This window comes from Heloderma suspectum, chromosome 5 (assembly GCF_057233095.1).
Source record: "Heloderma suspectum isolate Gila_16-S chromosome 5, 16-S_ref, whole genome shotgun sequence".
In the NCBI taxonomy this organism is placed as follows: Eukaryota; Metazoa; Chordata; class Lepidosauria; order Squamata; family Helodermatidae; genus Heloderma; species Heloderma suspectum.
In genome coordinates this window covers 181049368-181075535 of record NC_139462.1, presented here as the reverse complement: position 1 = coordinate 181075535, position 26168 = coordinate 181049368, and the positions used below count along the sequence as shown (strand labels likewise).

At 41.4% G+C, this 26168-nt stretch overlaps 1 protein-coding gene across 10 annotated transcripts in view; it reads right to left on the bottom strand.

The window, feature by feature from the left end:
* Positions 1 to 26168, bottom strand: part of HYCC1 (hyccin PI4KA lipid kinase complex subunit 1) — a 68363-nt gene that overhangs the window by 32663 nt on the left and 9532 nt on the right. For 6 of the 10 annotated variants that reach the window (XM_084858580.1, XM_084858578.1, XM_084858579.1 and 3 more), the window contains 8 exons: positions 17850 to 17929; positions 10696 to 10797; positions 9881 to 10060; positions 8141 to 8221; positions 6230 to 6345; positions 5908 to 6003; positions 3268 to 3384; positions 928 to 1015 (listed from right to left, as the gene is read on the bottom strand). In XM_084858580.1, the coding sequence (XP_084714706.1) occupies positions 928 to 1015; positions 3268 to 3384; positions 5908 to 6003; positions 6230 to 6345; positions 8141 to 8221; positions 9881 to 10060; positions 10696 to 10797; positions 17850 to 17900 (831 nt within the window). In that variant the 5' untranslated portion in view covers positions 17901 to 17929. Of the gene's footprint in view, positions 1 to 927; positions 1016 to 3267; positions 3385 to 5907; positions 6004 to 6229; positions 6346 to 8140; positions 8222 to 9880; positions 10061 to 10695; positions 10798 to 13229; positions 13295 to 17849; positions 17932 to 26168 lie in introns of those variants that run through there. The other 4 variants (XM_084858575.1, XM_084858574.1, XM_084858573.1 and 1 more) reach the window with 2 other exon arrangements.

Here is a 26168-nt window from a genome sequence, read left to right as displayed (position 1 = left end):
TATTTATTTAATTAATTTCTATACCACCCAATAGCCAAAGCTCTCTCTTCCTTTTCCTGAAGGAAGCAGATCTGGTCACAGTTATGCATGTCATAGTCACATCTGAGAGGGAGGACTGGCTGAACCCAGACCAGAGAGCTCATACCAACAGTGCTGGAAGAAACTACGAATGGCTTGACACACCCTGCTTTTTATTATTTTGTCTTTTATAACTTCGGTTAGTTTTAGTATTTTAAATTGTAAACTGCTTTGATTGCTTTGGCAGAAAAGCAGTATATAAACACAGTAAACAAAACAAATTGTATTACTTGATTCTATTTCTGTAAACACACTTTATGTGGGGGCTAGCTTATAACTCCATTGTTGTATCAACAACAGTGCCGTCCAATCACTTTCTAGTCCCATTTCAAAGTGCTGGTCGTCACCTTTAAAGCCCTCTACGCCCTAGGATAAGGCTAGTTAAAGGACTAGCTACTCCCACATGAAGCTGCCCATCCAACTCGCGTCGTTGGGGGAGGCCCTTCTTCATGTCATTGCCGTCAGATGTTTGGATGGTGGAGATGCAGGAAATAGCCTTCCCTGTAGTAGCAATGCCAGTTACAGAATTTCCTGTCCCAGGACACTTGCTTGGCTCCTATCCTGCCATGGTTTTGACACCACCCGATTTTGATTTTTTTTTAAATGTCAGAAGGTGTCTAACCTGACAAGTGTCCAATTTGGTTTCTGCTCCTTTGGTTTTTCCTTTTTTTCTGGAATGTTTCATTACTGCATAGCCTATGATTGTGTAAGATTGTTTTTAATATTTTAGTAGTAAGCCACTTTGGGTAGTTCATGTGAGCTGGAGAAGTGAGATATAAAATGTCTAAAATAAATAAAAGAATTTGTATAGAATTTGACTGTATAGAAGAATTTGACAAAGACACCTACCAACAGTGGTTCTGGATATAGCTCCAGTTGTGCTCTGTATAAAATATCATCCATTGCTTTACGAGCCAGATCCCATTCTCCATTATAACTAGAAAGTTAACGAAATTTAAAAAAAAATTATTGTAAGCTATCATGATTATTCTTCACCATTTCAGCCATGCATCTTTAACATTAGTAGATGAATTTCGGTGAGCCATTTATCATAAGGAGATAAAATATTAGTAATTTCTAGTCATTTGACCAACATATCTAGCCATCAATAAGTACTGCAGACTTACACAAAACATAGAATTGGCAGAGGTCGTATATTGGCGGGCGGACACACACACCCTTTCTCCTCTTCTCCAGTCTGAATTTCTCCCAAGCTATTAACTTGGGGAAGAAATATATACAGGTCCCTGTGTTTTTCTCTGTGGATTCAACAGCAGTTTTGGGAGGAATATTGGGGAAGGCCATGTGTGGGGAAAGGAGGTTAAGAAGACCCCCTCCCACAGCACCACTCTTCATTCTTCAAAGCAGCTGTGTGAATATGCCAGTTTTAAAAACTACAAAAATGTGCAAGATCCCAGTCATGGCTCTTCTGCCATGTCTACTTTGGCTCTGGAATACAAATATGCAGATTCCCCTCCTTCCCAACAGCATTTCCTGTTTGTGCTCATCAAGCTGGAAACAGTAAAATTTCGGTCTACCTGGTGTTTTCCCAGTTTGCGGAGGGAGCAATCCTTTGCCCCCAAGACAGCATCTGTGGGGGGCATAGGATAGTTCAATTTCCTGTCAGAAAATTGACAGGAAACTGTTCTCCCTGCCCCCTCCCCTTCATAGCCAGCATGGAGAGAACGATGCTGATTACCTTTCTGCGTTTGGAAAATGGAGTGAGGAGATGGGGAAAGGGGGCGTTTCCAGGAGTGGGGAGGAGACCAGGACGGCTGTGATACAATGTATCCTGTTGCCCCCCCAGCATCCTTCCCTCCCCTTCCGAGGCGCCTCCGCTAACAGAAATGCAGGGTGGCTGGAGCATGGAGGCGAAAGTCACCTCCGCTGTCCTCCCATCCTGCACTGGATACTTGGCAGCCTCAGAGTTCAGAGGCTGCCGGCAATCCACATAGGATTGCATCCTAAAAGGATAAAGATACTAGCCTACTTTATTTTGTAAGGAGTGCTGTTACATGAAAGGGCTTTGAACGTTTAGGAAGAATGGTAATGCAGGTATTACAATAAACTAAACATTGATTAAAATGCTATTTTCCTTTACTAAAATTTTACTTTTTACGTAATGACATATTACCCAAACCACACGACATTAAAATTTTCAAGATTCTACGTATCTAGGAAATGTGTTTTGTCATTTGTTTTTTTAAAGCTCTCCCTCCTACTCAATGTTTCACATGTTCATCTACCCCACACTAAAATACGGAAGAAGTTCATGATCTGGTCTGAATAAAAACTGTAAGGGGGGACATGAAGAAAAGTAAGCACTATAAAAACACAGCAATCACCTGACATAAACATGAAAAGGTGGGCATTTTAAGAATGGGAGGCTTCATTTAGAATGGCAGGGGGTGATAGTTTGTGATTGAGGTCCACATTTCCTTGGGGAAAGTGGCTGGGGGCTGCCTTTCTCTCCCTTTCATTCACCCATCATTCAATCATTTGATCTTCCGTTCATACACACACACACTCACACACCACCACCATATCATCAGGAGATAGAGCAACACAGACAAAAAAAAATCCTCTCCTCTCCCCCTCCCATCCTCTCACACACACACACACACACACACCTATCTACCCCCATTCCCAAACTTCTCCCCACATCCACACCCTCCTATAAACATGGTTTTCTTTCTCCTATTCACACCCTTTCTCCCATTCATACACTTACCTTCTATTCAGCTTTCCTTCCATGCTGTGAACAGGTTTTTTTCTCTAAACCTAGTAGGCAAGAAAAGCGAGCAGCTAGTGGAGAAACAGAGCAATCTGTTTCTCTCCTAGGAGCTCACTTTCCTTTTTTCTCCTAAGCATAGCAGAGAAGGAAAAGCAGTGCAGAGACAGCAAAATTCAGCATTGGGGGTGGGGGGTGGCTTGGGGACCTGCTCAGCATGCCCACGTGTGATTTAGAGAGCCAACATCAATTGCTGATAATCACCTAAGAGGCTGCCTTTGACATTTTATAGAAAGGCAGGGCATAAATGCTGAAGACTTAACGATCCTTTGCAGCAGCATCTATGGGATCACTGGACCCTGCTACTGCAGTCATGTAAACGAGAATTCTGCACTATATGATTTCCATCCTGAAATGTATTAATATGTTATAATAAGACATACATTTACTGAACTCACAAAGCATAATAAATCCCAGTTAACATTTGCACCATAAATTCAGAGGAAACTGGAATCCTGTTGTTTATGCCTTTGTATTTCCTCACTTGTTGGCGAGGATATCCACAAACACAGATTCTAAAAGAAACAATAGGATTAGTGTTAGTATCTTTTGCTTGAATTGCTTTATCTTGTGCTATAAAGTAACTATAATAAAGTCATTATAACAGGAAGAATACTGTGCATTTGCAAGACAAAAAGGATAATCCTAAAAAGAATTCAGAAATATTCTCGATGAAATAATCAGGTTGACAAAGTGTACCTGACTAGCAGTCCCATCTAAAGAGCACAGTCATCTCAGAGTTGTCTCATACAAACCAAAACAGTGCTCTTATTCGGTCAACTATCTATTCAAGCCACTGCAATTGGCAATCTAAGTGGCAAGGGCTCCTGAAGAGTATGTATGTCCTGAATACAGTACAGTTTGCCGAACTGATTAATGAACCATTTGAAGTAGTGAACACATCTGATTAAATCATGAAGAGCAATTATAAATACTTTTAGAGTCTACAGGAGCAGCAGCAGCTAGTTAAACTTTTATATTAATCAAATATAGATAACTTGTTTCATATTCCTGTACTGCCAGCTTTAAGCTGAAATGGCTCATTATTATAGAGTTTTTTTAGTGCATGCCATTCTCCTACTTTGATCAAAACAATTAGCTTTAAAAAAAACAAAAATGTTATACATACAGGGACTAGAAGGGAGCAAAATCTATACACAATCCAAAAAATATTACATATGCATTAATTCAGCTAAAATCCATGCAATTAATATTTTTAGGAGGATGTTAGAAAGACTACATACATTAAATTATAATTTTGTTTAATCTTTATAAACCTTAACTGACATATTTGATTAATTCACCGTCTATGGGATGCTAGCAATAGACACCTCTGACTATCTTGTGTAACAGCAAGAAACCATACTGTCCATGAAATCCAGAAATAGGTCGATTTCCTGGTTCCCCTTGCTCTCCTCATTGATGTTAACCTTGTACTTAAAGTCCATACTCAGTTGCTGTTATTAAATATGGGATTACAGCCAAACCAAGCTTAACACAATAAGCAGATCATCAAATGGCAAAGTACACGTGGGAAATAAATCCCAAAGTATTCAAGAAAAGGAGAGAACTGATTGGGCAGGAACAGCATTGTTTGCTTCAGGAGAAAGCAGGGAGTATAGCTGGGAAGAGAACTGCAAGATTGCTGAGGTGAGAGGAGCAATAACTTTGAGAGAGAGAGACAGAGAGAGAGAGAGAGAGATTGAGATTGATTTGTCTATAGCAATTCCTATCCAATACTGAGGTAGTGTAACATATGACCTCTTAAATTACACCTCAGCACTAAAGTTCAAGAATTCCACTTTATGTTAATATCATGATCAGTCCATCAAATGCTGTCAGATGCTTCACACATACTAGGATGGACTCAAAATGAATAAACGAGTTATTAAATTGCTCAATAGTACATTTCCAAAACACCAGGAAACTTGTCACTGCTTCTTTAAAATGCTTTGTAGAATGCTCCATGCGATTGAAGAAACTCATAAAGGAGGGTCCTCAACTGTATGAACAGAACTCTGCTTCGGACCTTGCCACTCAACAGGGCAAGGTCGGGAACTAAGTGGGCAGGGATTACGTGCACAGAGGAAAACGCTTGTATAGGGCTTTAGGGAATTGAATAAATGAACGCACTCTCCCTCCCCCGCTCTCAGGGCCTAATCTAGTTAATAAGTACAGTTTGTACCAAAGAAGCCCTTATGCTAGTGGAAAGTCTCTTCTGCTCACAGAAGGGCTGTTTCCAACTGGGATAAAAGTGACCCTAAATCTGGAGTAGTTCCTCCATTTCTGCAAGTTCTTGTTTAAGATTTTGTATATGGCCCACTAAATTTTTTTCAGTCCAGACTGCATCTTCCTCATTCACCATTTCTTACACTGTAATGTAATAAACACCCAGTATATTGTGGCACTACTCTGTGCCATTTTCCACCTTTGAGGAAAAACAGAGCTTTGCAGCACAGGCAAGCCATCTCCCTTCCAGTGGGTCAGCAAAGGACCATGACTCATCTGTGTGAATCAACATAGCATTACTCAAATAAAACATCAACTGGGTTTGCATGCGTACCGGTGGTTAATAACCCACAGTGGCTTATTAACCACTCGTGCACCTGTTGGGTGCATGCTGCCTGATTTCCTCAATTACCTTCACCAGGAGCACTGATGAGGGTAGGTGGCTGGGGTGGTTAACAAAGCACGGGTTCTAGGTGGTTCGAGATTAAGTTACCATTTCCTGGTTCAGATATAATGGTTTGATACACCTGAGGAGTTTTCAATTACAACATGCAAGGAAAGGGTAGAGGGAAGAAGCAGCAACCAACACTTGTTCTCTGCTTAACTATGGTTTATTAAGCTGAGATTATTTCATGTTAGAACTGGCTGTATGTATTCATATTCTAGGCTTTTTAAAATTAAAGTAACATGTTCTTAATTTATGCCACATCCTATATGTATTTCTATATGTTATCCTATGTATTTCCATACGACTTACTCCCATAAGATTGCAGCCTACGTTTGCTATTCTCCTTTCAGCCAAGAATTACCTTGAGCAGATCTGACATAATGACTGAAGAGAAACTGCAGGAATATAGCTTAAGGCAGCATTGTAACGCAACAAAAGGAAGGTCAATACTTCAAACCTGTAAAAAAAATAAAGAATTTTGATTAACAGAATACAAAAAGCTTGATATTCACAAGGAGAAAATTCTGTCAACTTTCATCATAACAGAAAGCCACCAACATCTAGCTTATACTTTTAACAGATCTGTAATTGTGGAATATGAAAGGATTAAGAAAGGATAGTTCACAAACGCTCAATGTTTGTTGTTTAATCTCTTGGACGGAAAGCATCATCATGCATTTTACCTGTTTTGTGCTGTCAACATCTCTCTCTGTAAATGAGGTCCACTATACACAACCCTGGATAAGCCATGTTGAGATAGAGCACCTTCAGTAAGAGCCATTGAACCAATACTGGAAGGCTAAAGAAAGCAGATACATCACTTAGGACACTGGTAGTAGAGAACTTTAAAAAAAAAAATCTAAACAGAGCAACTGAATCCAGACAGCAGATATTTTACTAACATAGTAGTAACACTGGATGTACATTTAACTGATAAATACATGGTAAGCAGCACATCTGTCATGAAGATGGGAAACAGTGCTACTAAAATATGGTACATAAAATGCTGTGTGCCACTTCAGTAATAACTTAGGGCACACAGAGACATAATGGTAGATCCCTATGAAGTAGCAGCGGAAGGAAATTTAAAAGCACAGGTGGACAGGAGAGGGGAATTGAATGCCTGTGCCATTCAACTGAAGCCACTTTCAAAAACAAACGAGCAGCTGTTCTTCTCCTGACAGGAATTACTTCTAGTCTTGGACCCCATGAGGAGGAAAACAACTAAAACAAAGCAGGTAGGGAGATTCAAATTCTCCTTCCAGCAGGCCCAGTGCTTCACAATGTCCCCATCTTGTCCTGTAACTTTATAGAGATTTGACAATACATTAAATTCAGCTCTTTCAACCCTAAACATTTACTGGAGGCAAATCTAATTAAATGGTCAGGAATCACGGTCTGTTTTCAAGCACTTAAACTCTAATCATAAATAGGCATTTGGTTCTCATCATAGCCCTTCTTAGGCATTCTAATCCCCTATGCAATGGGAATAGCATGAGGGAAAATGAGGACGAGGGAAAATGAGGACGAAAGCATTAGCTTATGCCCCCCTCCACAAGTTGGAGGTGAATGTCTGCAGCCTGCTCTACTCATATAGGGTATAAAAACAAGTACAGTAGGATCCTTCGATGCTTGCCCTCCAACATGTAGAGGGGGACAGCAACAGAGAGGCTGGAACTAATGATCGGTTTCGCACAACTTGAGGGTGGTTAATAAGCCATGACGGCTTGTTAACCATCCCACGCATGCCGGTCCATTTCCCTAATTACCCTTGCCAGGTGTGGCTTCTCATGACATCCAAACCAAGTGAGGGTGGGTGGTTAACCAACCACACAGAATCCATGCTCTGTTGTATGGCTGGTGAGTGGTTTGTTAACCACCCCAGCCACCACCCTTGCCGGATTTGGACGTCATGACAACCCACGCCCAGCGAGGGTACTTAGGGAAATCAGCTGGCACACACAGGGGTGACTAACAAGCAACTATGATAACCACCCTCATGTCGTGCTAACTGGCTCAGTGTGTTCCCCCCTTCTTTCCCTCATACTATTACATTTGCTTGGGGGAGTAGAGCCCCAAAACAGGGCTGTTATCTGCGGCTTCATTCATTATCCCACTGCCAGACGAGTGAAAGTACAATATTTTGTAATTTTGAAAGATTCTGGATGGTTATACCTCAAAACCATTAGAACGCTAGCCACAATAATGCTTCTAACTTTATCTTGACATAATTAGCCGTTAAGCCTTCCACATATTCTACCTACTTCAAATTAAGGATACTTTTAGACTGTTCAGAATCAGTCTTAATCATCTTTCAAAACCCCTGGCAATCTGGGCCCTATGAAATCACTGGCGGTTTTGTTGCATTGTTATTGTTAGCTGCTCTGAACACTATTTTTAGTGGAAAGTGGGGTGGGGTGAGGGTAGAATACACATTTCATAAATATATAGCAACTACTTGCACTGAGAACAGATGTTTAGGATGAAAGTGTTTGCTGTTGTGACAAAAAACAGGGCCAAATTATGTTCTTAAAAGAGGCTACAACACAACTACACGTATCATATAAAAGCAGATGTATATCTATTAAACTCACCTCATGATATACTGAAGGTTTGGATAAGGATGGAATTGTAAAGCTTAATACCCTACTGTGTCCCTGTTTGTCAACTATTTCCTGCAAAGCATAAAGAAATGCAAGTTCTATTGCTTTCTGCAAAATATATTGAAAACAATGAGTTTTTGGACTAGAACTGACATCAGAAAAGCTAATACAGCAGGACATGAGCTTCCCATAACACGTTAACTCTTCTTTATGTGCAAAGTTGCTAAATGGATGCATCCATGAAAAGCTGCATTTGCAGGGAGATATATTCTTAACATCCAGCACATCTTAGTAAAAAAACACCCTACGACTGACACGTAAGAAGTTTTATTCCACTGGAAGTATTAACTATAATCAAGCCTAAGTTTGATCAGTAAGATCTGCTAAGAGTCCTGAATAATACTAACATTTTAACTTAATTTACCCAGGAAATTAAAATAATTTTAATGTCACAAAAATGATACTTTATCATAACATATTTAATGATACACCTTACAAAACTCTTTTGTACTAAGTTGTACACACATTTCTATTTAGAAATAGGTGTTAAACATTTTAAAAATATTACCATGCATAGTTCTAGAAGTCAGAATCCAGACAATTCTTGCTTACAGGATATATATTATGAAAGCCATTAACACAGGTAATTGTTAGTCTATTGCAACAAAACCCAATTGTCCCTCTTTAGATGTTTTATTTCCAGTGGTTTAATTCAAAGACCTAAAAACACAAAACCACTTTCTTTTTTAAAAATGAAGGCCAGGGAGAATAAAAAGGTCTTCACCTGGCACCAAAAAGACTATAGTGTAAGTGACAGGCAAGATTGTCTTCTCTGCGGAGGACAATCCACAACTCAAGTTTCACCACTGAAAATCCCTTCTCCTTAATAGCCACCTGCCTCACCTCCTTTGGCAAGAGCACTTGCAGGAGGGCCTCTGAGGATGATCTTAGGCTCCAGGCAGGTATATATGGGAGATGATCCTTCAGGTAACCTGGCCTTAAGGCATTTAAGGCTTTAAGAGCACTTTGAACTGGGCCTGGAAACAGATCGGAGCCCGTACAGATCATAAACCACTGGCATAGTATGATGGTATCAGCCAGTCCCTGTTAACCATTGCTGCCCAATTTTGGACCAGCTGATGATTCTGGACCATTTTCAAAGGTAACCCCACATATAACACATTGCTACATATAACACCCACTTTCTCTCCTAGATTTGATGCAAAGGAGAAAGAGCAGGGCATCACTTGCATATTTGTGACACCTCGGTCCACATCTCTGGATAACCTTCCCACAGCAGTTTCATATAGATGTTGAACAGCATGGGGGATAAAGCCCTGTGGATCCCCACAGTGTTAACTGCCAAAGCACAGAGCAATATTCCTCCAGCACCACCTTCTGGAATCAGCCATCCAAATAGGAGTGGAACCACTGCAACACAGGACTTCCAGCACCCAGCTCAGACAGCCTATCCAAAAGGACACTATAGTCAATGGTATCAAAAGCCACTGAGAGGTCCAAGTGAATCAACAGTGTTGCATTCCCCCTGTCCTTCTCTCGGCAAATATAATCCCACAGGGCAACAAAGGCAAAACCATATTATCATTTTGCTAATGACAGTATGTCCAGAGAGTTAGATGCAACGGATTTAAGAGAGACTAGGGATGTCATACAATGATTCGCACTTTGATGCAAGAGAGATTTAATTATTTTTCAAATGTGAATACAAACCAAGTTGTAAACTCCTAGGAGAAGTGCTTCTATGCAACCACTGCTTTGTAAGTCTTTACTGGCAGAAACAGCAAGATAGCACCATATCAGTTCTGGAAGAAACTGCAGTGTGAACTGCAGTAGAAGCTCCTCACCGCTGCGATAGAATTCAAACAGTTGGTGACAGACTGGCTCCAGCAGCTGAAACAAAAGAAAGCATTAAATGTTTGTTACTGGTTTATCACCATATGATGTGTTTTCCTACTTTTTAAAGAGATAGAATTTCTCAATTTTCAGAAAAAGTGGTACTGCATATCAAATATTATGTAAATATCCATGAGTGTGCTGCATTTGTTTTCTTATGTCTTATTCAAGAAGCGCAGCTGTTTCCCCAGCAGAGGAAGAAAGATTCCCTGTTTCAAATTTCTGCCTTTAGTCAAAACCACAGCTAGGGAACAAATTAAACTCCCCCTCCCTTCAATCCTGATAATTATCAGCCTCTCCAGATACTGTTTTTTTGGGGGGAGGGGGGTTAAATTGTGCACATGCAAAGATGAATTTAACTTCACATCTAGTCTGGCCACTAACTGAGAGCAAAGGTTACTTTTTAAAAATCAAGTTTCTAGTCTTTATTCCTATGTAGAAAAGTTAGAATATGCAGGAGTAGTAACTACAGAAATCTAAAGCACCAAGACGGCCTAAAATAAGATACCTTGAAGCAGGGAATGGGATTTTGGGTGGTGCATATTCCATATTTCCTGTCACTCCATCCATATGCACAGTTTATTCCAAGATTTATTCCAGCACCAATTATAATTTGGAATATATTTACCAACCTCACTCTGTGGGTCTTGAATAACTTTATAAAGAGATGAAACCAGAGAGCTCTTGTCTTTCAGATTTTTAGCATAGCTCAGTATAGATGCTTCTGGCACTGTCTAACAGAAAACATTAAACATACATGGTTAACCAATATACAATGTTCTTGTAATTTTAAAAAAAACTTCTTCCCCCTTCTACAGAGAAGGTACTTTACCTAGCATTTTAAGCTGTATTTCTCGAGGAGAAAAGCCTCAAATAAAAGTCAAGTATTCTATGCCTGGGTTCACATGATCACGGCAGTAAAAGAACCCATCATGGCTGCTCCCCCTGCTCTCACGTGGTTTGGCATGTTGTTCAAACCCGGTGCACATCGAAGGTGGCTTCATATCCACCCTACAACCCCTACTGCATCTCACGGGTTGTAGAGTGGGTAGGAAGCCACCCCCGCTGTGCGTCAGGTTCGGAAGACATGTCAACCCATGCTGCAGTGCGGGGAATTATGCAAACAATTGGCATGCACACCGCATGTAGCAGGAGAAGCCACGATGGCTTCTTTTACCCCCGTGATCATGCGAACCCGCCCTATATTTCTGCAGTTTAATTTAAAACGACACTTACCACTACCCTGACAAATTGTTATGCCTAATATTTCATCTTATCATTAGATAGTCATGCAAACGATCTAATCAGACAAGGAAACTGAGAGACTTACATTGAGTAAACATACATTGGATTGTGCTGCCCTGTCATCTTTCTTTTGAAAGTTCTGTTTTTTGTATGTAGGCTTTATATTTTATAGCACATCACTATCAAGTTTATTAATAGTCCACAGTCCTTCAAATGGAGGAAAAAAATTAAAAAATACAAGAAAGCTCACTAAGAATAATATTTTCATTAAACATTTAAACCAGGTTAAGAAAAAATAAAACAACCAATAACGCTTAAAAAATTTACTGAATTCACATGTTGATTTAATGTGAATTTCTGGGCGTGTTCACACAACACACTAAACCAACCCAGTGAACAAGCTATGCAGTGTGGGTTCTGTTGCTGCCGCCCCCCATCCCACACATTCCCACCCTGCGGCCTGACTTCCCAAGTCGTTTTCCTACTGAAGCTTCCCTCCTCCCCCCTACCAACCAATGTTTTCCCACAAGAAAACCCTTCATTACAAGAGCTACAAATCTGTGTTTTCTTCAGAAAGCACTTGCATGAGGGGTACTGATGACTATAGGGGGGAGCTTAAGGAGGGAATGCTATGCTTCTACAGATGCTTAGAGGGGAGGGATGCTTATATGGGAGCGGGAGGGATGCTCGCATCTACCTAACTCCTACAAGAATAGCATTGGCTGATGGGAAAGTCCTTAGTTTTAAATCATTAGCAATGGTACACTAGCCGGTAATGGGTCCAGATCCACTCGGAGATTATGGAGTGGACATTTCTAGCTTCCTCCCAAGTTGCTGATTTGGATGCTGGATTCAGGGAAAGTGGTGGGGGCTCATTCCCCCACCTATCAATGGCAATTGTTGTTTTCAGCTCCTGGTCCTGGAAGGTTGGGGTTGCCCTGAAAGAGCACATCCCCCCTTGACTCACAGATGTTGTACAGGATGCAGCAGACAACAATCACACCTAGAATGAGGTCTTTCTCCACATCCAGAAGTGTGTACAGCAGAGCTTCCCAAAGTGTGTGTCGCGACACATTAGTGTGTCGCTGGCAGTGTGTAGGTGTGTCGCGTGAAAATTGTGCAGAAGGGCACCGCGGAGTTCCCTTACTCACGTTTGCTTCGCTTGGTCCCTCCCCCAGAACTTCCTAAACCAGCTAATGTTAAAGCAGCTTAGCTGCTAAGGCTTAGGTGCTTTAACATTAGCTGCTTTAGGATCACGTGGCGTCTTGATGCAGGACGCACGTGATTGGCGGTATTGGAGTGGTACGGCGAGGAGTGTGGTAACGCTGGCTGCACGAGGAGTGTGGAGAATTCGAAGTTAGCAGAGCGATTAGTCGAGCAATTTGCAATCAGCTCGGGCGAGAGGCTTCCCCACGTCCTCGGTGCGGCTACAAAGCAGTGGGGGAGAACAACGGCCCTCTGGACGCCCCCAGAGCAGGGAGGGCTGCGCCGGGCAGGTGAGGAGCTTCAAGCTTGCGCTCCCCATAAAGGTAGAGGTCCGGGGCGAAGAGAGGGGAAGGGAGGCACTGCCCTGGTAGCAGAGCTCAGCCGACACTGGCGTGGAGAAGTGGCAGCGGCCACCAGCCCTACGTGGTTTCAGGTGTACCCTTCGCGGACTTCTGTACCGCACTGCCGCGCGGCCAGGCCAAAGTAACACACAGGTGGAAACGCCACCTGGGACTGCACCGAGCAGGCCGTCCGCCATCTTGGCCAGTCGGAACGGAGCTCAGTTGATTTCTGCCATTTATTTTTACTCTGCTGTAATTATGGATTAACCACCCACTGGCAGTGTACCACTGGAGCGTGCTGGAACTGGACTCTGGACATAGGCATTGAAAATATTTACAACAGTATAGCCTTGTAGTGAGACATATATATTTACACCATTTTTGTTGGACTTTTGCTTCTCTACTTCATGTGTTTTTGCAGCTGAGCTCCTACCTGGACCTGGAAATGGTAAGTAGTTATTGGTGTTATTCAACTTTTTAAAATTCTTGCACATATTTACATACTGTTACTCATAAATGACAACAATGTATGTTATTATCTTACAAATCATATATTTTTAAAAATATAAATGAAAGGTTTTCATGAGATATGTTGTATCCCCATACATTTCGTTATTACAATTTATGTATGTGTCCGTATCTCTTATAACGGGTCACGAAATGATGCATGTCTAAAAAGTGTGTCACCAACACAAAAAGTATGGAAAGCTCTGGTGTACAGGGAGCAACACTGCACCTTTAAGTGGCCAAACATTCACTCTATGGGGAGTCAAGCACAGCTGTGGTAGTAGTCGAAGTTCTTCTATTTTGTCATTCTAGGCGCCCGGTACAGCACCATAAGCCACGGTTGAAGTGCAAAGGCCTGGTCATTGAGAATGAGGAGGCACATGGGCAGGCCATTTACCATGGGGGGGGGGGGGGCGGGTTGCTGGTGAAGAATCTTCCCATGGCAAGCTTGTCTGCCAAAGGCAAATTCCAAAAGATAGCTGTGTCATGGCTTCTCCCCAATAACCCAGTGTAAATGTCCCTGTCTTCTTTTTTTGAATCAACAAGTGCGTGCAGAACCGTGCTGTAAAAGCATGGCTGTAGAACTTGTTAGCTCTCCCTGGTGGGGGTAAGATATGCACATGTGAGGAATCCAGAGCCCCCGCAGCCCAGGAGAACCCCAGTTCACGGAAACCCTGGATGTTCCTTCTCTCAGCACCCACCTTTATGACATCTGCGAGGCACAGCTCATTCAGAACGTGCGTCGTCTCCTGAAGATTTTGCTAGCAGTAGCCTTCCCTACTCCAAAGGTAGTGCTCAGCGACAGGTAGCCAGGGTTGAAAGCAAGGCTGTACAGTGGAGGGGCAGGACGAGTGTGGACACTCCCTCCCAAACCTCCCCATACTGGCCTGCCCACATCTTCAAAGGAAACAGGATGCTTTTGCCCCTCTCTGTAATGATCTGTCTCGCAGCTTGACTTTTGAAACAGACAGCTGTCAGTGTCAAAATTCAAGCTGTGCCAATGATCTTTTCCGCAAACTGGGGATGAACCTCTTTGTTTATGGAAAAGAGGGAGGGCGAATGCGGGGGAACCTTTGGGGTCTTGCTCCACCATGGCATTACTGGGCAACCTGGAGGTAAGTGGGCATTTTTAACCCTTTTCCCACAACCCAGCAGAGTGGAGGAAAAGGGGTTAAAAATACCCACTTATCCCCAAGTTCCCCATTTCTGCCGTGGTGGAGCAACATCTGAGGTTTGTGGTGGAGCAACACCCGTGGTGCCGTGGTGGAGCAACACCCGTGGTGGAGCAACACCTGAGGGGGTCCCCTATTTGGCCACCCATCCTCCCCACCTTCCCAAAAAAAGAGGTTTGTCCCAGTTTCACCCTAATTATCATTCTCGTGGCTTGGTCTTGACAGCTGCCCAAAGCTAAGCCATGAGAACAATCATTCAGGGAAAGGGGAACGGAGTGCCCAGCGCCCCCAAAAAGGCATGCCAGGCACTAGACATGGGATTTCCTCATCTGCACCCCTGTATGTTCTCAACATACAAGGGTGCAGGAAGGGAGGGGGGAATTTTGCGCACATTCCCTGGGCACAGGGAATTGTGAAAAAAAATTCCTGGGCCCTTTTTTGCACAAAAATGGCACTGGGAAAATAAAAAATTTAAAACAGATCTGACCCCAATTGTGATCATGATTGGGGCCGAGCAGAGGGGATCAGTGAGGGTGGGTGATAGCCCCTCCAAGGTGCTATTTGGGCACCATCACAGGGTTTTCACAAGCAAAGGGAAAAGGCACAGGCAGTGACTTGGCGGAGATCACAGCCCTGCTGGGCAAGAGCAGCAGGGGTTTCTGCTGCTCTTGCTGAGCAGCTCGCTGCCCGATACCCTTTACCCACAACGGGTTGGTATGTCTGGGTCTGGACGACATGCCAACCCACCGTGAGTAAAACCCCTACTGTAGACTGTGGGTTCTCAGGGCAAGTTCTTTGGGAAAAAACATCCCCCGAGAAGCACGATCCAGGTTCAGAGGACACACTAACCAATGATGGTTTGTTCTGGAAAACAAACCATTGTTGGTTGGTGTGTCACATGAACCCAGTTTCTCTCTATTCCTGGATTTCCTTTCTCTTTCCTTCTTTATTTTGTTCCTTCCAAGGCAGACATTTTCCTATAGAGTGTTACCCCGGCAAAGATCTACCCTGAATTGTTTCTGTCCTGATGGAGTGTTCCCCTGGCAGGCAAAAAGTTTCAGTTATACCATACAAGCCATGAGGCATCCACAAACAACCCTGTCCTCAGGCATCATGCTATGGATTTATGATAGAAGTCTGGGCAGTAAGTATGCTGTATCGGAAGAACAGGACCAAGCAAGGCAAATGTATAACCCACCAGAAGCAGATAAGGACAAAATTTATAAAAGGGGTGAGGTAAACATATGTAGGAAAGGCTGCAATTTCAGCCACTCTTGTCAGTGCTTCACTTAAGTACATTAAAGTTGCTTTCAACCCCTAGCTGCTCCCTCTGAAAGGATGGATTTTATTTCAGTCATTTCAAGGAAGCCCTCCAGAGGTTTAGAAAGAAAAGGTCTTCAGCTGACCTCAATCAAGGGAGGACATCTACAGGAAAGGATACTAACTCTAAGTTCTTAAAAGCAGGCAACAAAAGCAGACTATTAATCTAAAGGATGAGAAATGAAACCTCCGTTGGAAAGGATTCACAGAACATGTAGTCCATCCACTTGCTTAGCAGTAGGGCTGCTCACAAGCAATGCAAATACAGACCAGATCTTAACCCATATCTTTGCTTTTTCTTCCTCATTTAAACACAAGAGAACCAAAGAAGGCAGTAATAGTGAATTCAGACTATCAGAGTCAGTATCCTCTCCTTAAAACTAAGGGAGCAATCCTATGGCCACTAGACAGTGGCTAGATGGCTATAGGATTGTTCAGTTCCTGGGAACTGACCTCAGAGCCCACAATCCAAGGTCAGTTCTTGTAAAACCACCTCCCTGCCCGGCCTTGTAGGCAGAGCAGCTTGTCCCTGGGCTTCACACTCAGATGAGCAGCACAGAGCAGAGCAAAAGGGAGCATTCCTGGGGGCAGGGAGGGGTGGGGAGTGCCAGTACGACACTTCCTATGTGTCATGCGCCCCCCCCCACTCCGAAGTCCCGCAGATAGACAGCTGAAATTGGCTGTCTAGCCATGAACACAGGGTGGCCAGAATGCGGAGGCGAAGATCCCCTCGGTGCTCCGCCCACCCTGCATTGGATGGGCGGTTGCCTCCAAGTTTGGAGATGGCCGCCTATCCCGATAGGATTGCTCCCTAAAGCAGGAATTTCAGTTCAGCACTCCTTATACTTCTCAAATGGATTAATCTAACTCACCTGTGGTTTGACAAAACATATCACCCAGGAACGTTAAGACTGTTGACTCATCAGAGCCAGAATCTAACTGTTAACCTGAGGAAAGTAATTATTTCCCTATAACTATTCTAAAAGACTAATACATAAAAACTAAGATCCTATTTTACCAGAAATTAGAATCCCAAACAGAATACACTAGTGTTGCTGATGAATCAGCAGCTGTTAAACAGGAACTGCACAGGAAGGGAAGTAGTTCCATTCCCACTTCTCGTCACTAGTTACAAACAATTGGGGGAGGGAGGGAATGCTACAGCCCACATGACTGCATAGTTGAGTATAGTCCCAAAAGTGGGACCATGCAGAGAATCCAAGAAGAGTAAAAAATAATAATTAAAGAATACTTCAGTAGCACATTGCTTTTCGCATGTTTTTATTTTGTCTTTCTATTTATGTTCTTTATTTTGGCTACAATTTTATGTTTTTTTATTTTGCCTACAATTCTTCGTGCCATTTTGTGGCACACAACAGGCAACTTATGCCTGTGTAAACTGGACTCCTGATAACCATTCTTTTACAGTTCCTGTGTCTACAACCAAGATCGTTATATTGCTTTTATTTGTATTTTTAACCTTTTTTTTCAAGCTGCCTTGGGAGCCACTTGCTGAAAAGCAACATATAAATTATAATGTAACATAATCTTATCAAAACACCAAGCCTGTAATTCAAATCAACATTCAGTAATTTATCCTTTACAACTTTGGAGTTGCACTGGGTTTTAACCCATTTGTATTTCAAGATCTAATACTTGCAGCAGAATGGTAATTATTAACACATCTCTATTTCATTAAAATTACATCCCACCTTTCCTCCCACTTTGTTGCGAGGGTTAAAGGGGGGGACATGGTTTTCCACCCCCCACCCATTTTACCCTCACAACATCCCTGTGGAGGTAAGATAGGTCGTGCGTGTGTGTGACTGGTCTAGGCCAAGGTCACCCAATGAGTTTCATAACTGAGCAAGGATCTTGAACCTGGGTCTCCCAGTTCTAGTCCAACATGTACCCACATCGTGCTAGCTACCATCTCCAGTAGAGCCAGCATTTAATTCTTGATCATCAATATGGATTTTTAAGAAACCACATTACCTTGAATTCTGATAACCATTCTTCCACAACCCCTGTGTCCACAGCCAACATCTTCCAACATTTATTCTGAAATCTTCAACCTAAAGATTTGGGGGGAAAGGTGTGTTTATTGTCCAATACACTTGCTTTCTGCAAAACTAGAAACACTGAAGGATAGATATATAGCATTATGCTGAAAGTGTTTATTCTATTCCTAGTTATATGTATCAGTGAAATTCCCTTCTCATCAGATGCTGGAGTGTCAAAACAGCCAAACAGGGCAAACCTATAGCTAACTAAAGACCAGCAGATCTCCAGCTCGAGCACATTTTCTTAAAAAACATTTGAATGTTTAGGATAACACCAGTTCACCAATATCTGAACTCATATATTCTAAGGTCCAGAAACGAAGATATTCCCCTGCCAACAGTAAGATTAGTGTGGCATTTCCAGTTCAATAAGCATCATCATCACTAACTCTGCCTCTCAAGCCAGGAAGGTTAACTGTGCATGTTGGTACTGGTGTCTACTAAAGGTCGAAATCTTGAGTCAGCACACCATAAGACTGGATTTCAACAATACATTTCCTATTCTCTAGAATATCTGGGAACGCTGCGGCCATCTTTTATTTTCTATGTACAAGGGGACATGCTGAGATTCTCAAAATTCAAATGATCACAGGCTGCATACAAATGCATCTGCTTATAGCCGTATGTTGTCCATGCTTGACAAATTACAGTTACATACATATTTATTTATTTCATTTATATCCCGCCTTTTTTTCCTCTTGCAAGGAACCCAAGGCGGCTTACCTTCTCCTCTCCATTTTATCCTCACAACAACAACCCTGTGAGGTAGGTTGGACTGAGTGTCTGTGACTGGCCCAAAGTCACCCAGTGAGCTTCCATGGCTGAGTGGGGACTAGAACCCAGATCTCCCAGTTCCCAGTCTAACACTCTAGCCACTACACCATGCTGGCTCCCAGATATGAGAAAGTGAGAATACTCAACAATTGCAATGGGAGTAAGCCCACTAAAACTCAAAGAGGTGAGACATGAAGAAGGTAGAACCACCAATCAATATGTACTTTGACTTTTGTTAAAGTTTTTGGAACTCAGTCCAATCCTTTTAGCGCTGTGTTTAAGAGCACTCAACATGCAAAATGATGCATTCCTAGCTACCAGCTGCATATTGCAGGTGTAAGTTGTATACATACGGAAATGTGCAAGTTACCTGGGAGAAATTCACACTACCCAAACAAAACAGGTAAGACTCAGTGACATTCATGGGACTACTCATTTGTTTTCAGTTTTTACCATCCTTATGGTAAAAGATTAATCAAGCATGGGATACAACTTTAAAAAATATTTACCACACAGATTAGACAAATCACATCACTGATGCATGCCTATGACATCCCCCTTTAAATTTAAGTGCAACCTGTTGGCCAGCTTTATTCTCATGAAGACATAGGATAAAGCAAGAATCCATGTGTATTTGGACTATTAAACAAATAAGCTGGTTTTCCTTGTCTCCCTTCTCTCAGAGGTTGGATTTGGAGTCATCCACATCAACAGATCTAATCTGCAAGAATTTCTCACTTTCATCCTTGCTCACAGAGAAACCCAGAGAGCAAGTTGATAGTTCGGGGAACTGTGGGGGATGTGAGGAGTAACAAGGACAACTTTTATAAATGTGAAAAAATATGTCCTCCACAGTAAAGTGCACTTTCTGAATGCTAAAAGAAAATGGGACTGTATAAGAGTTGTACTGGATGTGGACACAGAAACTAGCTAGTCTGCAAGTCTCTGGTTGATGCCGCATGACTTTACAGAGTCCTCTCTCCACTTTCTCCATGAGCCCCAATCCCAGTTCATCAAGAAAACGAGAACTTTTTAAAAATAAAACTAATAGAACACATACATTTTTGCTGAAGTTCTGCTACATATCCAACTAATATGAACATATCTGTGCAATTTTGCCTACTTTATTCCAGTTGTAGCATGGGGAGGGGAAGAAACAAGAGAGAAAGGGTAACACATTTTCAGAAGCCCAGAAAGCATCAGCCCTTGAGCTGTCAAGACAGTACAGAAACCAAGAACTCCAGACAAGAGTGTATTTATAAACTACAGAGAACAAGTGACTCATTGAAGAACACCAAATACACTTTAATATTTTTTCAATTACGAAGAATTGTATTTAAGATGGTAAGTAAAACTTTTTGAACCTTATCAAGTAGCTCCTTGGAATGCTCTAAGCATTTTCTACTCTCTACTGATAAGAATTTACAAAGGCAGAAGCTAGCTTTAAAATCCACAGTGCACATCTCTTTCAAGTGATGAAGGCAAAATCTCTCTCTCGAAGTACCATCATTATAGCATGGTGTATAAAGAGTATGAGTCACCCAACCACGACCTTTTCAAGAAACTAACACTGTATTATTTAAAGCAGCAATGTTTTTGTGGTACAACTATGATGTCAGCTTATTGCTTCAGCCAGTTTCACAAGCTGAGCCCCACCTAAGTTCTGAGAGAAAAATATTGATCACTTTCTGTATACATATTTCTAGGTAATCATTCGTACTGTATCCCCATAGGATGACTATAATTCTTGTATATCAGCAGGGATAATCAATTTCTTGTTCACATACTTTATAATACTCCTAGACCTTGCTCTCATCTGCTGTTTAAGTTGAATAAATCTATTATTTTCTCTCCATATAATTTTATACCAACATTTTTACTGTATTCTTCATCTCTTTTTCTATTTTTTTATTTTAAACTAGAACAATGCTGCACTATTTTAACACCTGTTCTATAATCTGAACAATCGTATCAGACTGCAGAATTTCAATGCCATGTTCACTTATTCTATGTTATTTGTGATCTAGCAATTGGCTGTTACTGCAGCAGTTTGACAACCAGGATATTTACCTCTCCCCTGTCCTATCCTTTGTTGCTCCTTTAGAATACCAAGCCCAATCCAACCAGGTTTGCTGTTCAGGGAAAACATGTGACATACACACAAAAAGGTAGTTCTAGAGACACTTCACAAGTTCTGGTATGAAACTGAACACAACACAAATGTGAAGGCATGTATTCTTGGCTCCTCAAAAATGCTAGCAATAGCAAACTATTTTTTTCTATATCAGTGTAGTTTGGTTCACTAAACAAGATAATCATTTACCGTTCTATTATTAGATGAAGAAATACTGATGGAAGATCAGGCTGAGACCCTCAAGCGTAACCCCAGGGGAACAACACTGGACTTTATTGAGGAATACAGCCATAGTTTTTAAATCTACTTATTCTGAAATAAAACTGAATTTATTTTGTGCCAATCAATGCAAGATATATAGCAAGATAACTGAAAGGCTTTGTCTTGCATTATGTTAAATAGCACTATTAATTTTGCCAGATTAATTATTTATGCACAATCCACAAGAGACACAAAGTTCATACACTGCAGAAGCAAACATCCATCCAGGGTCAACAGCAGGATGCTGTGGAACAGCACAGTTTTAGCGGTTCAAGCCGGAATACATACGGATTCAAACCATGTGACATTTTTAATTGAAAGGTCAGCTTTCTGCTTTAAAGATTACTAGTCAAATGTAACACCTTTTCTCTCTAAGGACCGTATCAAACAATGAATGCTGTCTGCAGGCAACCAATTTCTCCTGTTTACTCATCCTAGTTCCAGTTAATATTCTGTGCATTAACATTGAACATGGATGTGCAAGTGGGGAAGCCTTTGCATATAGATATCTATGCATGGATTGCATAGGGCTTTAGAATCCGGTGAAACCTCTAAGCACTGAGGTGTACATGTAGAGGCTTTCATGTAGAACCCATGCAATGCAAGGGTAATGGCTAAAGACTCGAGCCCATTGCTCCTTCACGCTTTGTGCGAAAGGGCCTTAAGTGACCTAAGATCAGTACCTAAAAATAATTATATTGTTTCCAATTATTCATATTTTAATAAATGTGCTAATTATGTAAATCTGTGCTAAAACTGAATAAGGAAATGGTGCAGAAGTGGTGGAGGGAGGAGAGAGAAGAGGGAATTTCATATTTATCTTGAAACTATCATTTGGATGTCAAATATTGCTATATTAAATCATCTGAAAATTCATACCATCTGTTAAATATAGTAATATCCTGTATTTTACAAAGTAGAAAAAGGAAAAACCAACACAATTTCAAAGAGTACAACACAGAAACACAGAGCCAAAGTAATACTACGCTAATCATGTAGTGTGTAGCCGAGGACTAACTATTTACTCTAATAAATAAAATACTTACTCTAATAAGCACACATGGCCCCAATTAGGACTGGGCCCACCACACACCGGGAAGGGAGAATTAAACTTCCACCCACTACGCATGAAGTTCCCTCCCCCCCCATTAAGAAAAAAGTCTCCATTTGGATCCATGGAGACTTTTTTGTCAATGCCCCCTGCCAACTGGGGGGGAGATTTTTGGAAAGGAAACATGGGGGGGGGTAATTTTCCAAACAGCTTAGAGATATTTTTAAATATGATCTGTGCTATATAAATCTATTAAATAAATCAACAATTCTCCCCTGTGGATGGTCCAGATCCAAATCAGGGCCACATGCACCAGAGTACATAAAAAAGTAACCCTCAGCTACATGCTATGCAATTAACATAACATAGTTTGGTTCTAAACTGAAATTCTTTGGAGAGTTCCATCTTCCCACACCCACTGGACAAATGGGTGACAGTTGCAGAAAACCTATTCCCACCCCAATGTGGGTGGAACGTGCACCACATGTTGCATATTACCATATCATTTTATTGTCCTTAAAATAATTAACAGGCAAAGCAAACATATGAAAGCCAAATCTGCCCAATGCTTGTAAAATTGCCTAGAAATCTAAACAGTACCACATTCCAGAGGGACACAACAGGCTTGTTTATAAAACAGCCCCTAAGAACGCTGCTTCGGGAACAAAAAAAGCAGAAGTTGGGTGCGGTCGTCTCCTTCTCATTTTATGCAATATACAACTTACATTTATAAGAATGATCACACTTGGCTTTCCCCAAATTCTTTGTTTGAAAGGTTTTTTCTATTTTTGATTCAATTTTCACTTGTGACTATAGCTATCTCTAGTCATAATGGGACTCTGGGGCTCCATTAAAAGGTCAGCTGTGCAAACATCGGAACCATATTTTTACAACAAACATGGCTTAGTAATGGCGGACTTAAGAAATACATGCCTTACGAAGGAGCCCACAAAACATATTACTAAGCCGTTTGGTCAAGAACATAAGAATAGTGATGTTGGATCAGACCAAGGTCTATCTAGTCCAGCATTCTGTTGACTTAGTGGCCAACCAGCTGCCTTTGGGAAACCCACAAGCAGGATATGAGTGCAACAGTACCCTCCCACTCATATTCCCCAGCAACTGGTGTACATAGGCATACTGCCTCTGATACTGGAGGTAGCATACAGCCAACAGGACTAGTAGCCATTGATAGCCTTCTCCTTCAGGAATGTGTCCAATCCCCTTTTAAATCCATCCAAATTGGTGGCCATCACTACATCTTGTGGCTGTGAATTCCATACTTTAACTGTGCATTGTGTGAAGTAGTACTTCCTTTTATCTGCAGTCTTAGCCACCTCACTACTCACTCCCAATTACAGATCATTTAAGCACTGGACCCATTACAGAACCCTGTGGGATCCCACTATTTATATTCCTCTATTGGGAGAACTACCATTTATTCCTACTCTCTCATTTCTGTTCTTTAACCAGTTACTGATCCATAGGAGGACCGCTCCTTGTATTCCACGATTGCTAAGCCTTTTGGAAGTCCAAGTAAACACTGCCTACAGGATCACCCCTGTCCACATGTTATTGACACATTCAAAGAAATCTACTAGGTGAGTCAGACAGGACTTACCTTTGCAGAAGCCATACTGATTATTTTTCAGTAGGGCTTGTCCTTTAATAATGCTCAACCGATTTAATAGGAACATATGTTAAGCTAACCAGCCTGTAATTTCCTGGATTAGCTGTGTTATAGTGCAATCTCATATATGTCTATTCAGTAGTAAACCCTACTGAGCTAAATGGGTCTTATTCCCTAGTAAGTATGTAGGGATTACAGCATCAATCATCTGCAAACTTGAAAGTAAAATGGAAAGATTCCCTACTTTGCCACTTGCAAGAAATGGACATTCATCACAATCGTGTTAGCCATTTAGAAACCTGACATGGAGAAATGGGAACAGGAGAAAAGAACTGAGCTCAGAAGTTCCAAGGCCAAAAATCTGCTTTTTCCATGCACTGGTGCTGGCCCCATCATCCCTACAACCAGTGCTGTTTTTTCAGCACAAAAATGTCATGTGGAGGACTGGGGGTGGGGTGTGTGTGTGGGGGGGGGGTGAAACAGAAGAGGAAGAGACAGGGCAGGGCAATCATTTACCCTTTTTGCCCCATTCTGAAGTTTCTACACTACAGTTCTATGCAAGCAAGAGCTGCAACAATATTTCCCCTTGCTTTTAAAGACAATTAGGCAGATCAGTTTCTCTCAGGCCTGCCTCACAGGACTTGCTCCTACAATCTGGAGCAGCTACAGAACAGTAAAATAGGATTTCTCTGTCCCTTCTCAAATGAAAGCACATCAACTTCTAGTCATTTGTAAACCAATTCCTAATTGAGAGCAGTTTCTTTATCAACTAGGTAGGATGCACTAACCTCCCACAGAAAGATGAGGATATGCACCATATGCTTTTGAATAATATAATGCATTACAAGAACCCAGAAAAGTTATTCCCTCTGCTCCGCGTTTACAATGTTAAAATCTGAGTTATGGAAGGTACAACAACAACCTTGTTGTTTTACCATCCACAAGATTCACTGCAAAATTTGTCATTATTAAGGAAATGTTCTCTTGTAGGCATGTGTTGTACAGCAATGAATGAAAGGGGTCCTGATCCTGATATTTTAGAGATCTGGTATGGAAATAATTATACAAATGTGTTTAGCAAAGGAAACCATACCATTTAGCAGAGCCATCAGAAATATAAGTACATATGCTAAGGAGAAGTTTCCAAATACAAATATTTCAAATATCAGGAACATACATATGTAAAATCTTAAGATTTTACAAAGAGACTTAAATATCATTAAAATGTGTTCACGCTACCGACTATATATTCTTAAAGAGCTTCATCTTGTTCATATAGTCAGATGATTAGATCTTGTTTTAAACTGTATGCAGACTACTTCTAAAAGATTAAATGCTTGACAATAAATGATCTTAGTGTTAGATTAATTTAATCAGAGTGTGATTCACATGGATGAGATACTTGTAATGTTGAATTCCTGTACATAAATTCCACAAACATTACATCTTTGGGGATTCTTACAAAGAAATGGGGAGGATTTGTGGCATACAGACTTCAGTTAGGTGGTCAATATATACTTCATATATACGGTACTAAATGCAATGACATCCCTGATTAAAAGTTCCAGATAATAAATATAGGGAAAAAACAATTAAGGGCACAATCCTATTCAGACAGACAGCCACCTCCGAACTTGGAGGTGGCCTATCCAATGCAGGGCAGGAGAAGCACGGAGGGGATCGTTCCCTCCGTGCTTCTCCTGCCCTGCATTTTCAGTTAGACAGTCTAGCTGAGGAAGGGCTGAGCAGAGGAGGAGGCTGCTGTACACTGGATTTGTCGTACAGGCATTTCCACCTTCCCCGCGCCGGAGCGCCCCTTTTCGGCCACTCCACACTCCTCTCACGGGCACAGGGCTGTTCCGTGCTGCCTCCAAGGCAGTGTGGAAGTGGGGGAGAGGTTGGTTCCCGGAAACCCAGATATCCTATGGCTGTCTAGCGGCCATAGCATTGCTCCCTAAGTGTAATATTCCAAGATTGTATATTTTAAAGAAAGACTACAGACATTAGTGAATTAGCAAAACTTGTATATTCTTCTACTAAATAAGATTTTCAGCACAGGATCAAAGCATGACTAAAGACTACTATAGAGCCAAACAAATCAACAGAAGTATCATGGTCTATGTTTTTCAAGTGCAACCCTGCAACATTTGAACTTCTCTGATAAGATTTTGCTGGAAGCAATTTTATAAAAAAAATAATCCACACATTTTTAGTGGCAGAATATATTCCTTTAGAGTCAAATTTCAATACCAACTGAAAAAACTGAATTGAAATCAAAACAAATAGAAGAGTCTGTATAAATACAAACAGCAAATTCATTGCTTTATTGTTAGTTTTACATGGTACATTATGACTAGTAGCAAAATGATAGCACGAATCAAAGTCTGGGGAACACATGTAG